Source organism: Nannospalax galili, unplaced genomic scaffold (assembly GCF_000622305.1).
Source record: "Nannospalax galili isolate Female #2095 unplaced genomic scaffold, S.galili_v1.0 scaffold1398, whole genome shotgun sequence".
NCBI classification, from domain to species: domain Eukaryota; kingdom Metazoa; phylum Chordata; class Mammalia; order Rodentia; family Spalacidae; genus Nannospalax; species Nannospalax galili.
Window position 1 is genome coordinate 171,822 of NW_008342016.1, and position 15,008 is coordinate 186,829.

Here is a 15,008-nt window from a genome sequence, read left to right on the forward strand (position 1 = left end):
TTAAAGGACTGGAGAAATGGCTCAGTGGTTTAAGAGCACTAGCTGCTCTTGCAGAGGACCCAGATTCAGTTCCCAGCACTCACATGATGACTCACAACCACCTGTAACTCCAGTTTTAAAGGATCTGAGGTCCTTTTCTGACCTCCAGAGGCTCCTGCAAGCAAATGATGTACAGAAACTCATGCAGGCACACACATACACATAAAAGTAATAAGGGGGCTGGAGGGATAGCTCAGTGGTTAAGAGCACTGACTGCTCTTGCAGAGGACCTGGGTTTGATTCCTAGCACCCACATGGTGGCTAACAGCCATCTGTAACTCCAGTTCCAGGGGATCTGACGCCCTCTTCTGACCTTCGAGAGCACTGCACGACATAGGTGCACCTACCTGCACGCAGGCAATACACCCGTATACATTAAATAAAAATATTTTAAAAAATAATAATAATAAATCATTTTAAGGAAAGAAAAAAGAACATAAATAGAAAATGTGAAAATAATTTTACAAGAAATCAAAAAATTTCTATTACTTTGAGATTCAATTTTTTAACCCAAAGTATTAGCCAAAATAAATTCCAGTCAAAATACACAAAATTGAAAAAAAAAAAATGATGGCACTCTTACATTGCCTGGGGATGTAAACATATAGATAAACTCTATTATAAACATACAGAGTTTCCCTGAAAAGTAATGTTGCACTATGTACCATAGCATATGGCACTTAGTAAATATCAATCAAATAAAAGAGCAAATTTTTAATATATTTATGTTTTCAGCCACACAAAATATCCCATAGTTCTGGGGTTATAGTCTGGCATGTCTTAGCATATCATATGATATTATGATACAGAAACAATTTAAATGATTATCAACATGAAATACACATCATTTAGGGGTATCATTTAAAGAATGTTTAATAATGTGGAAATTTAATTGTGACACCTTGATATTTTTCTTTCTTCAATATTTTATTTATTGTTTTTATTTTTATGTGTATGACTGTATTGCCTGCATGTGTGTAAGTGCAACCATGTTGTGCAATGCCCATGGAGGTCAGAAGAGGGCATTGGATTCACTGGAACTGCAGTTACAGATGGTTCTTAGCTACCATGTGGGTGCTCTTAACCACTGACCCATCTCTCCATCCCCAATGACATTTTATTTTTAAAGTAGACTTGAAATTTGAATCAAAGGATATCTTAAATTTCATATATATATATATGTATATATATTCATATACATGTGTGTGTATATATATATATGAAAGCAATTGGAAAAATATATAGAGAGAGAAAAAAGATTGGGGAAAACATTGCATAAAATGCTAACAGCAAGGGTTGGGGGTATAACTAGGTGACAGAGCACTTGTCTAACAAGTGTGAGGCTTTGGGTTTGAGCCACAGAATCTCTCACACACTCACACACATACACACACAAAGTTACAATCTGTTGCTGTTTTATGATCTTATTTTCATAATGTTTTTTTTTGTATCTTGTAGACACTGCACTATATATATAAAATCTTCATAATCAGAAAAAAATGAACCAAATTCACAGCCTATGTCCACTGGTGCAACAGAGGCATGAATATTTTGAAAGCAACCAACTACTTTCTGATTAGATTTAAAGCCCACTCCAGAAGATGGAACTCATTCTTGGTACCATTAATTGGATCAAAAAATGAGTGGTTAGTTGGGTCATAGGCCCCAGGGGAGAACCTAATACTATTATTCTACTAAATGAAGGACACAGTAATAAAGTGTCCCCTAAGTTCTTATCTCTATACCCTTAAAATAGTGCATGTTTCAACCCTCATCAGAGAAGCTTCTTTTTATAGTAGATGGTGGTTAATACAGAGACCCACAACTGCCCAATGTGCGGAGAATATGAGACTGGAGTGCTCAGCTCTAAACAAGGCAGATATATTATGCCCTCTCCCCACCAAAGTTCAGGGATCATCAAGGAAGAAATATGAGCCAGAGGGAGTGGACATCTGCAGCAAAACAATATTTGCCAGGTGTGACAGTTCTGTTGCACACATGAACTTGTAGCAGCTGTAACTGCATGATCAAGACCTGTAAAGGATCAAGCCAGCCCAAACCCCATCATGGATGAAGGAGGGACTCATTAAGTTCCACCCCCTAGCTGAGGAGCTACTGGGAACCGATGGGTTCTGGGGGAGGGAGAGTCTGTTTTCTTCACGGATGTGGATCCCGAGAGGCTACCAATCTTCCAGCAGATGGTCCTACACCCAAATGGACTCAGTGGGGATTTTTTTTGTAAAAGGAACAGATGAAGTTAGAAGGGGAAAGTGGTAGTGGAGACAGGGCAGGACTTGGAAAGAAAGGGAGGTGGATTTGTACGTATTTATTTGTACAGAGGCATGTATGAAATTCTCAAAAAATAAAAAAGTGACTGTTTCTCAACACTTTTAGATAGTCTTTTAAATAAACCTATAAAAAGTAGATATTGGGTGGGGAGATAGTTCAGTTGGTAAAGTGCTTACTATGCAAGCATGAGGAACTGAGTTTGATTCCCAGAACCCATGTATAAAATTCAGGTGCAGTGGTTATGTACTTGTAATCCCAACACAGAAAAGCCAGCCTAGTGCTATTTGGCAAGCTCCAAGTCAGTGAAAGACCTTGTCTTAAAAAAAAAAAAAAGCCATGGTGGAAGGCACCTGAGGACCTAAGGTTTTTCTCTGCCCTCCAATTGCATGAGCATACATCTGCACACAGACATGCTTCCCACACATACATGATCATGCATACACACAAGAATAAATAATATCACTATCTCCGATGATGACAAAAAATAGGTAGAATACTGTTAATAAGAATAATTTTCCAAATTAAAAAATGAATTATAAACAAAATGAAATTAAAAGTAAATAGTTTTTATTAGGATTAGCTAAAACACTAATTTTAAAAATCTAGAATCAGATTACTTAGACACACAAGTTTATGTTGGGAAGGTGTTAAGGTGGGAAAAGAAATGCATTTTAATTAAAAAGTCAAAGAGTACAAAATATAGATGATATACTCTAAAGCAAACTTTAGTATTACAATTTAATGAACCAGTGAACATAAAAATGAGAGCAAAGATGTGGAGCTATCAGATTTTCCAGAAAATCTTTAGAGGCTCTAGTACTAGGAAGGGAATGAGAGTAATAGTTAAAGCTTAGGCTCTAGAATAGATTTTCCCTCCCTCCCTCCCTTCCTTCTTTGTTTTTTGAGACAGGGTCTCATTATGTGGTCCTAGCCTGCCTGGAACTTGCTATTTTAGACCAGGCTGGCTTCAAACTAACAGACATACTCTCCCAAGTACTGGAATTAAAGGTGCACATCACCAAGACCAGCAAGAATCAGAAAGACTTGGATTTAAGTATTACCTCTATCCCTTAATAGTTGTATGCCCCTAAAATACATATCATTAACTTTTCTAAGTCAAACTTGTCATATGTAAGAATCAGAATAACAGTGTCTATACATAGTTGCTAGTGATGATTAAATAATAGCATTTACTACTATCTGAAGGTATATTGTTAAATCCTGGGGCTTGACTCAGGTGCTTATAGAATCTACAACCAAGAATTAGGAATTATGGAAAATATAGTACATACTTATGTAATTTAAGCATAAAATTTAAGCTTTTAGTTCAATGACAGTAAATGTAGAAAATTTTTGTTTACTGAACTCAGAAATCTAGACGTTCTGATACTTTCTTTGTATACCACCATTGTGCTTCTTTCTCAAGTCTAGCTAGAAAAGAAAGTCATCACCTTATATCAAGAAACCTGATTTTCCTTATTATAACATGCAAAACAGTTGCTAATTTTGGCTATAAACACAAAATACACACATGCACAAAGTTTTGCTTTGTTTTGATGTATAGCTAGATATTTAGATAGCCTCAAAGTGTCTCCCCCATGAGATACTTACTAGTTTTGAAGAATAAAATGACAACTTTGAATGTGAGAGGCCTGGCAATTATTTCTATAGCCAAATAATCAGTTATTATAAGTTATAAGACAAATCAATAGTATGTGTCTTGATATTATGCACTAAAGATAACACATTAGTGCAGTATTTCTGCACTGGGGAATATTGGACAAAAACAAATTAAAGGACAATTTATAAAATAACTAGTCTTGGGGATGGAGAGATGACTCAGTGGATAAGAGCACTGACTGCTCTTGCAGAGGACCCGGGTTCAATTCCTAGCACCCACATGACAGATGGCTACAAACCGTCCTTAATTCCAGGTCTAGGGAATCCGATGCCTCTTCTGACCTCTGCGGCACTGCATGACATGGGTGCACTCACATACATGCAGGCAAAATACACATAAATTTTTTTAATTAAAAAAAATAACTGGTCTTAACTCTTTTTATAAAAAAATGTATCAATGTCCTGAAATACAAAGAAACACTCAGAAGCAATTTCAAAGAAAACTAGACACTAAAATTAAACCCAAGCATGATCTTGACATTTTTAATTCTTTTACAACATACTTTACAATTTGCAAACTCTGAATAGAATCTGTATGAGGTAGCAGTCAATATTATTTCTCATGTGTCCATCCAATTAACTCAGGACAGTTTCAGAAAGACCATGCCTCCCCCACTGCTCCATAGCATCATTTTTGTTATAAATCTAGTATCTAGACTTGTGGGGGTCTGGTTCCGTGTAAGTTTTCTCAAGAAGCAACTACTAATTAATTTCTCACCCCCCCCTCCTCCAGCTTTATTACAAAATGCAATCTCCATCTTTTCTTCTCCTGGGTTTGTTCTCTTTGAACACCATAGTAGATCTTGGGAGTGATCTTTCCATGTCAGTAAACAAAAAGCACCTTCATCGTTCTTTTCTTTCTTCTAAAATTTTAAGTCTGTTTAAATTTACTACTATGGAAAGACAAAGTAATAGGATATTTGATAGCTATATGGAAAAATAAAATGTAGTCTAATACCTACACCATATACTATGATAAAATCCAAACAGATTAAAAACCTTAATGTAAAAATTAAAACCATGGACGTACTAGAGGGAAGCATGGATACATACTTTATCATTAGAGTAGGAGAACACCAGTTTATGACCCAAAATCCAAAATTAAGAAAGGAAAATTAATAAATTAGTATTCTAAAAACTTCAACAAAAAATAAACCAAGTAAAAAGTCATTTGAGAATCTGTTGAAATAAATTTTTAACTTAAAACACAAAAGGCTAGTATCCATAATATACATGCATGTCAAAAAACAAAGCAGAAGAGTCCAACAATCCAATTTTTAGAAATGGTCAGCAAATTAGAAACTTCGCAATAAGGAATCCAAATGAATATAGGTAGAAGACAGGTGTATCTGAATTTTTTACTTTAGAAAATTTTTTTAATATTTTATTTTTATTGGTGTTTTTATTTTATGTGTAAGAGTGTACTGTCTGCATGTATGTAAGTACACACATGTCATGTAAAGTCCAAGGAGGTCAGAAGTAGGCATCGGATTCCCCTGGAACTGGAATTACAGTTTTTAGCCACCATGTGGGTACCCGGAATTGAACCCAGGTCCTCTGCAAGAATAGTCAGTGCTCTTAACCGCTGAGTCATCTCTCCAGCCCCAAAAATGTTTTATATAATAAAAATCACCAAAAGTCAATCTCCAGTCTCTAAATAGTCACAGAAAAAGATAAACTGATGAAATAATGACTCAAGAAAGTTATTTCAAGTTACTTAAAAACAGTTTTTTAACTATATATTCCTAGTTCACAATCCTCTGTAACTCCAATTCCAGGTGATCCAACACCCTCTTCTGGCCTCCTTAGGCATTCCACACACATGGTGCACTTACACTCATACACATAAATTAATTTAAAAAAAAAAAAAGAAAGAAAGAAAAAGATGGATAGCCAGGCATGGTGGTACACGCCTTTAATCCCAGCACTCGGGACACAGAGACAGGCGGATCTCTGTGAGTTTGAGGCCCAGTCTGGTCTATGTAGTGAGTTCCAGGCCAGCTGGGGCTACAGGGAGACCCTGTCTCAAAAAGACCAAAAAAAAAAAAAAAAGTAACAAAAAATCTATTCATCTGACATATTAGCTGTATTCTTTTTATAAAGAGCTATATAAACTGTTGACTCTGAAATATAGTTTGGCATGATGAATGTTTGAATCTTTCCCAGTCTACACATTTTGAAGGTAATGAGTAATGAGTTGATGCTTTAGCAACTCTCAATGACAACCAGTAAATTGCACTTATTTGTTTACTTTATGATCTCATAGTTATTTTTATATACTTGATGTGTTCAATTTTGGTCATTCTTTTCAATATAAATTGTTCCCTTTTAGGTTAGTGAGACTCCTTCCAGATTGACTTGATATGATTAACTAGTCTTTCACAATATTCTTGCTTTCTGGTACTGCTCATTTTGAACATTTTTCACTCTATACCCAGAATCAGCCATTTCTTCAGCATGTAATTCCTTTTGATAATATTTAGAAACCATGGTCTGCATCCTTGGAGGGGACTAACATAGTTACTGGGTTATTGTTTGTGGGCCATTTCAATCTGCCTGGCTATTTGTCTGTCTGCCTATATATCTATCTTAAGATTTACTTTCATTTTGTTTGTGTGTGTGTGTGTGTGTGTGTGTGTGTGTGTGCGCGCGCATTTGTGTGAATGTATGCTATGTGTGTATGGGTTACTATTTTGCGACACCTAATGAAATAATGGATTTAACAAGCATAATCAGGAGTTGTTAACCCATCAGATGAAAGACTAATGTGAAACTTCATAAGGAAGGAACAAAGGCTAGATGAACCCATTGATCAATTCTGAAAATAAAAGGATAGTCAGCCCTTATGTACCTCAATTTGAATACTTCATCTGCATAAAAACCAATAGGGTTCTTTAAAAAGATTTTTTCATGTGATAGCTATTTTTGTGTAATTTTTACAGAGTATAATGGTAATTCATTCTTAGATATTTCATGTTTCATAAGGAAAATGTACTCATGGAAATTTCAATCTCATTTTTAAATTTAACAACTATTTATTTCAAAAAGGATTTTAACTGATTTTAATCTTTCAATAATACTTACTGTGAATTTATCTCTTCTACTACCTCAGTGAGTTTTTTCCAGGGATTATACTCAGAGTCAATCGTATAAAGCCTCATGTGCAAGGCTAATACATGGAACAGCTGATCTGAATAAATTGGGGGAAAAAAAGTAATTAGAAAGTTCACATAATTCTTCAACAACAAAATGTTTTCAAATGTTCTAGTTACTTAAGGAAACCCAACTCCCTTTCTGGATAATTCATTATAATTCATCAAGTTTAAGATGAAATTAATTCTCTTTTATAGGGCTCTAAAAATATGTCTCCAAATGACTTCTAGTAGAATCACTTTGCCTCTATAAGATTTCAAAAGTGAAAAAAGCAGAAATTTTCTGAAATTTCACCCTATTCAATACTTACTCAAACAAGATCTTCTGCCAGCTGCGCTTGCACCACCTGAGCATAGACTACCTCCTCGATGAATCAATTCAAGTTCTAAATTTGTTCTGTAAGCAAAGCGTTAAACACAGCTCAGTCATTAGGCTAGGGAGATTTTGCTTTATTGACATGCTTCAATCAACCCAAACAATAAAATTCTTCAACTTTATTATTTGCAAAAGCATAGTTTATGTAATAATCATGGTTTTCTGATATTTAGAAATAAAAAGGAACAATTTATTCATTGTGTATTTTCAAAGTTATACCTTCAAAAAAATTATACACATAAATATGCAATTATTACAAAGTCTCAATCTTGGCAAATACTAAAACCTGGGCTTTAACAAGAACAAAACCCTCAACATAGTTCATAAACCTGTATATAAATTTGATGAAAAAAAATGTGTACTCCCAACTATCAGCCACTGGATAGATAATTACTGCCATAAAAAACACAAGACATACCAATTTTTCTATCACAGAAATAATTGACATTCATTGGAGCTTAGATGGTTATCTGGAAGTCAATATTAAAAAATGAAAGCACCAAAACTGAAGTCACTATGATCAACACATAACTAACAGCAGTCTCTTTTATGGACTTCTACAAGTACAATTTTATTAAAACACAGTATGTAACTATTGATATTGCAAAACAAAAGTGTTGCTCATAAACTTCTGAATTTACAAGGCATCTAGCAGTTTACAAAACACCAATAATTATTAAAACGATGCTTCAAAAGGCAAACTTATGCAGCACCTAAATATTTACTCAAAAAGAGTCACAGTAAAGGAATTTTACCAAAATAAAAAAATTAAATTCTGACATAACTTAAAACTGTGTTGTAGTTCAATAGTATTTATCAACTTAAACAGATCTTTATTTTTCACAAACAACACTGAATTAACTAGTTTATAACCAAGATATGGTAATACTGAGATATCCAGTTTTCCCATACCACCTCCCTTTAAAAAAGAAAGGCGAAGTTTCAAGCTTATTCTTTGCAAGCTAATTCAAGGAAGACTATGTCTGATTTTATTTTAAAACAGAACATTTGAACTAGTTTTGGTTGAACAGTGTTTGAAATGAGAGTTTCATACATTTGCTTGTAAATACAAACTTAGAAATATTAATATTCCTGAATCTGTACATTTGCCACCCATTTCTAAAGGAATGCTTTCATCCTCTTCTTAGGGTGGGGGAAGCAATTTAACGCTGATAATGTTCCTGCTCAGAACTCCATCTGGCTGCTGCTGATAAGGGCATCAGTGTGACAAGGGAATTTTCCACCCTTCAGGTGCTTTGCAATGCTCACTGAACTTCTAAAAACCTACCAGCAAGGAAGCAGGGACAAGGATTTCATATTAGTGGACAGAAAGCGAGCGCGGAGACCACCATGTGTTCCTTCATCAAGGGAATATAAATGAGATCAATACATTTTGTTTTCACATATCTTCTGTTGCCTAATCTGTAGAAAAAAATTAATGGCTATATTCTCTTATAAAAACTATGATTTCCTAGATAGTACTTTTTAAAGCACTAACCCAAAACATGAACAAATCTTACAAATGAATGTCAGAACCAGAATGTCAACTCTTTTTCACTATATTTGTAAAATAGTCACTAAAATTCTAAGAACAATTCTGTTTATCCAATCACCAAGACATGATTTAAAAGATGACAAATATGTTACTAGAAATTTAATTTTACAGGATATTAAAAATAAAACTATTAAATCTGACTTACTGTTTCAAATTATGGTTGGAAAATCTCCTATGTAATATTTCTAGTCCATTAAAAAAATCTACCTACACAGAGTGAATGGCTAATAATAATCTCAAATTTTTTAAAAACAAATCAAAGTCAGAGACCTTAACCATCAATATTTCCTTGCTTTATTTACATCAAAACTGGCCCTTTAAGACTTACTAGAGTAAGGTATACACAGATAGATCATTTGTCCCATGTCTATCACTCCTCACTGTTGAAAATTACAATACTCTCCTTCCTGAATGGATGATGCAAAATTAAATACATCCTGGGAATGAATTTTCTGTGCTTTTTATCCTTGGAGAAAAGTATATTTCATTTTCTAAAACAAATATATCCAAATTAATTTGGCAGAGAGAAAAAACGTCTACATTTGAAAGAATGACAAGACTGCTGAAAACCTATCACAATGGCCACTTAGATACTACATACATCAAAAAAAAAAAAAAAAAAGCCAAAACTTCTAACTGCATACCACCAGCTCCTTTTTCCATGACCATTCTGTATTCCCTTTATACCCCATTTTTACCATTATTTTAGAGCAATAATTTGAAAAACAAATGTGCACACATATATCCCCTCCCCACTCCACCCCCAGCCGCATAGACCATCAATCCTATACTGGTACAGCAGAGATGGCAAAGGCTCTAGAAAAAGATATAGATCTTTGAGGCCGGAATCCACCATTTTGCTGGTTTGAGCAACACATTTTCCTGTGGGGGTGGGGAATAGGGGGGTTGGGGGATGGAAAAGATATTTTCATCTATATGTAGCCATCCATACATTATATAGAAGACACAGCTCTTCCAGGAAGCCCTCTTGAGACAAGAAATAAACATCTACATGTTTTATGCTTCAATTTTTTTATCTTTCATTTTGAAGTTCTACAGCATTTTACCTACATGACATTTTATAAAGCACATTATATTCTGATTTATATAGAATGTTTATTAGTTTGGGGTCTCCAATTAAATTGCAAATTCTTAGAAAGCAGGGACCATGTAACAGTGTCTAAACCCCCAATGATACCTAGGCAACATGCTAAAAAAAAATTTCATGGTGAGGCTGGTGTGGCTTATCTTAGTAGTTAACTTGACATACCTGTTAAGAGGGAACCTCAATAGAGGAATTTCCACCTCAAATTGGCCTGTGGCATGTAAATTTCTTGATTGCTAACTGATATAGGAGGACTCAGTCCACTGTGGACAGTACCATCCCTAGGCAGATGAGCTTAGGCAGTATAAAAAAGGTAGTTGACCAAGAACTTGAGATAGTAAGCAGTCTTTTGCCATGGTTTCTACTTCATTTCCTTCCTCCAGGTTCCTCCTGCCTTGAGTTCTTCCCCTGGCTTCCCTTAATGATAGACTGCAACCTATAAGCTAAAATAAATCCTTTTCTTCCCCAAGTTGCTTTTAGTCAGAAAGTTTTATCACAGCAACAGCAAAGCAAACGACAACAGCTGGGCAGAAAACTCAGTGGGTAAAGTGCTAATCCCAGCACTCAGGGAGAAAGCTGGCTAGCCAGAGTAGCCAAACCAGTAAGCTCCAGGTTTAGTGACATACTGCCTCAATATACAAGGTGAAGAATGATAGAGGAAAACACCTGACATCAACTTCAGGCCTATGCACACACATGTGCACACACACAAATTCATGAAACTAATAGCTTCTCTATTTTGATTTGTAGCCCATTATAAGATTTTCTTTAGTCCCTGTACTTTATCTTCTTTTGCTGATCCTTATATTCTTTAAGCACAACAGCAACAAATGAGAAAAAATGGAGCTGGGCCTGGTGGTGCGCACTTTTAATCCCAGCACTCTGGGAGGTAGAGGCAGGGAGATCTCCATGAGTTCAAAGCCAGCCTGGTCTACAGAGTGAGTTCCAAGCCAGCTGGAGATACAGGGAGACACTGTCTCAAAAAGAAGAGGGGAGAGAGGAGAGACAGAGGAGGTGGGGGGGGTTAGAAAAAAGTTTTACTTTAAAAGGGGATTTATTAAAAGGAGGGAGGGCTGGAGAGATGGCTCGGTTGTTATGAGCACTAGCTATTCTTGCAGAGGACATGGGTTCAGTTCCCAGCACTCACATAGCAGCTAACAACCATCCCTAACTTCAGTTCCAGGGGATCCAATGCCCTCTTCTGACCTCCAGGGCATTGCACAACATGAGTGTACATACATGCAGGCAATACACTCATGCACATAAAATAAAAATAATAAATAAAAGATTGAAAAAAAGAGAAAAAAAGGATTCATAATTTGGAGCTGGGCATGGTGGCTCATGCCTGAGGTACCAGTGACTCGAGAAGTTGATATGGAAGGACTGCTTAAGTTCACAAGTTTGAAGCCAGCATGTGCAGTACAGAAAGACTCTACTTCAAAAAAAAAAAAAAAGTCTCATAATTTTGCATCTTAGGAAGTATTCCTTTCATCTTCAACATAATTCATTTTAAAAGCCTAGATTTATAGTACAGTATATGAATATCAATATATTCATTCTCCTGAATACCAACCCATTCCTGATTGAGATATACCTGTTCATCTATATCTCTGAAACTCCTGTTCCATCTTTCTACCATTTCCATTTTTCTCACAATACACACACCTAGAACTATATACTAGTACCTCTAAATTATTCATAATTTAGATCCAAAACCCTTGGGAAAAAAATCAGTTCCTGAAAGTCATGTCATTCATTTTGTCAGTGATGAAATAATGAACTTGTACTGAAGGAAAGCCTTCTTCCCCAGCATAATCTTTCCATAATCCATTTGTAGTATAACATTTTCAGCAGAATGAAAGTTTTAGAAATGGGTTAAAACTTGAATAAAGTAACATGGTTAATTTTATTCTAACAAGTTCTCCTCTGTTGGCTTCAGAAAATCTTCCAAAGCTTCCCCAAGAAAATTAAATTTAAAACAAAAACTTATGCTCTGTCCTTCAAAATAATGAGCTCTCTAGCAGTCACTGAGGATAGTCTCTTCCTAAATACTGAAAATTTTAAGCAGAAGAACAGAAAAAATTACTTACACAGTCAGGAGAAATTCAACTCACAAGCTAGCATTGTGTCCTATTCAAATTACCAATGTCAAGTATAAAAATATTTGCAAGATCTAAAAACCTTCACAATTAATTCAAAAATTAAATAATTAAAACTAAGTACACTGCTTAATATTTTATTTAAATCCTGCTATGTATTTTAGTGCCCACCTTTTAGGAAAAATATTTCTGCAATTCTAAGTATGTACAAAATGAACTGCATGTTAGACTAAGACAAAGACCTAGTATTGCATCCTGACATTGTGGTCCTACTCAATAAACTACAGCATACCTTTCCCCTTCAATTCATGTTTTAATTTTTAAATCACTTTGGTTTCTTTGTTTTGTTTTGTTTCTCTGCAATTATTAAATAAAGTTAGTCAGGGCACTGCAACCACTTTATGAACTCTGCAAAGTTCTGTGTGATTCTAATCAAACAATCACTATCTTATGGTTTCAGTTTGTCATTAGGGTTCAGAGAAGGATGGGAATGGTAGTACGTTTTTCTTGTTTTTCTACCTAAATCATTAGTGAAGCATTTGACATCTGTCTCTGTTTCTCTATAAACAGAACACCACAATGTGCTAGTCCAAAGAGTCTCTCCTTGACATCACAAACCTTTTTTTCATATTATTTATATTTCAAAGCAAGAAACAAGGATCTAAAATTTCAGCCAAATTATACCTAAATCAAATTGTTTATCATACTACAGGAAAATTCCATGTATTCATCATGTCCATTCAATCAGGATCATCCAAGAAAGCCCATTCTGGTGAAATGGAAGGGATAAATATATGTGTGACATAAGTGTGTGTGTGTGTGTGTGTGTGTGTGTGTGTGTATGTAATAAGTTAATCTACATTTGATCCAATCTTTTATAATTAATGATTGCATAATGTGCAGAAGTTGTATAGTATTGGAGCCTTAGTGAAGTTAAATTATTTTTAAAAATTTTTATGTGTATGAGCGTACTGCCTGAATGTGCCTAAGTGGGCTCGTGTTGTGCAGTACCAGCAGAGGAGAGAAGAGGGTGTCAGATCCCCTGGAACCGGAGTTATGGACAGTTGTTAGCCTCCATCTGGGTGCTGGGATTCAAACCTAAGTCTTCTGCAAGAACAGCCAGTGCTCTTAACTGCTGAGCCATCTCTCCAGCCCCCAAGGTGTGTGTGTGTGTGTGTGTGTGTGTGTGTGTGTATGTAATAAGTTAATCTACATTTGATCCAATCTTTTATAATTAATGATTGCATAATGTGCAGAAGTTGTATAGTATTGGAGCCTTAGTGAAGTTAAATTATTTTTAAAAATTTTTATGTGTATGAGCGTACTGCCTGAATGTGCCTAAGTGGGCTCGTGTTGTGCAGTACCAGCAGAGGAGAGAAGAGGGTGTCAGATCCCCTGGAACCGGAGTTATGGACAGTTGTTAGCCTCCATCTGGGTGCTGGGATTCAAACCTAAGTCTTCTGCAAGAACAGCCAGTGCTCTTAACTGCTGAGCCATCTCTCCAGCCCCCAAGTTAAATTATTTTGAATTTAGTTTTTAAAGTATATTTAATTATAAGTATGTAATAATTGGTAACTCTCCAGAAGCAAAACAATTATATCTCCCCTCAAAGCATTCTGGATAAATAACAACCTGGAAATATAATTGGAAAATTATTGTCTAATCATTAGATCCTTTTATATCAAACTGGGTTCAATATTTTCATTTTCAGACCAAAGACTAATGTTCCTTAACTTAAGCTCTAACTTGTTTGTTGCAATTTTTCTACAGCTGGTTCCATTTTCCTGAAAATATGGGTTACATATACTCTTTCAGCTACTCTTCTGTTACACTCTTCTATGGGAGTGGGGCAAAGAGAAGAGCAAGCATAATACAACCATGAAAGCGGAACACAAGAGAGAGGAAAAAAATGAGTAACTGAAAAATCACTAAACCTTGACTCAAATGATCAAATGATCTAGTCCTACTCTGGCAGTAATTTGTTGTAAGCTTCAAGTCACATCATCGCTCTAAATCTTACTACTTACAATACTACTTGAAGAAAGTAAGAAGTGTGCTTCCAAAGATATCCAGGCATCTACTGTATCACTTTGGCAAAATGTGTTTACAAGTCCCTAACTGTGTCTGCTTCTTCCTTGTCCATTTTTTTATAGCTCTCTATTTTTATAAGTTCTCTAAAATTCCTATCTACTTTTGCTTTTTAGATGCTGAACAAGTACTCAGTCAATTATACTAGCCCTTCCTAATCAGAAACATGAGAAATGACTTCTAACTGCTCTCTTCAGCCTCCTACGCAAAACATGTGGAGGCTTACATGTCTGACCTCTTGCTTTCCCTTCTTTATCTGGTTAGCTAAACTACCTGTCATTTCCTAAAATATTACTTGTTCTTTCACTAGGTTAAAGCAAACAAAGAAGATAACTTCTACTCTTGCTCTCTTATTTTTCTATAAACTGAAAGAATTTAACATTATGTTTTAGTTCTCGGTATTAGTAATTCTTGACAGAACTTCATCATACATAGTATCTATGTATAATATGTAATATATACATATATTACATGCTTTGAGATACAAATCTGTCCAAAAGAATTAATAACATACTTTCCCCTATGTTTTACAAAGTCCAATAGCAGCCAATTATACCTCAAAATAATTTTCAAACCAGAAAATAACCTCTTGGAAGTTATAAAACTACCCATAATTTCAACCCAT

General features: G+C 35.2%; 1 protein-coding gene across 4 annotated transcripts in view; it reads right to left on the reverse strand.

The window, feature by feature from the left end:
• The window catches only part of Ubr3 (ubiquitin protein ligase E3 component n-recognin 3), a 219,890-nt gene that overhangs the window by 52,982 nt on the left and 151,900 nt on the right, over positions 1 to 15,008 (reverse strand). For all 4 annotated transcript variants that reach the window (XM_029565777.1, XM_029565774.1, XM_029565775.1 and 1 more), the window contains exons 30-31: positions 7,472 to 7,557; positions 7,093 to 7,198 (exon numbers count right to left, since the gene is read on the reverse strand). In XM_029565777.1, the coding sequence (XP_029421637.1) occupies positions 7,093 to 7,198; positions 7,472 to 7,557 (192 nt within the window). The remainder of the gene's footprint in view (positions 1 to 7,092; positions 7,199 to 7,471; positions 7,558 to 15,008) is intronic.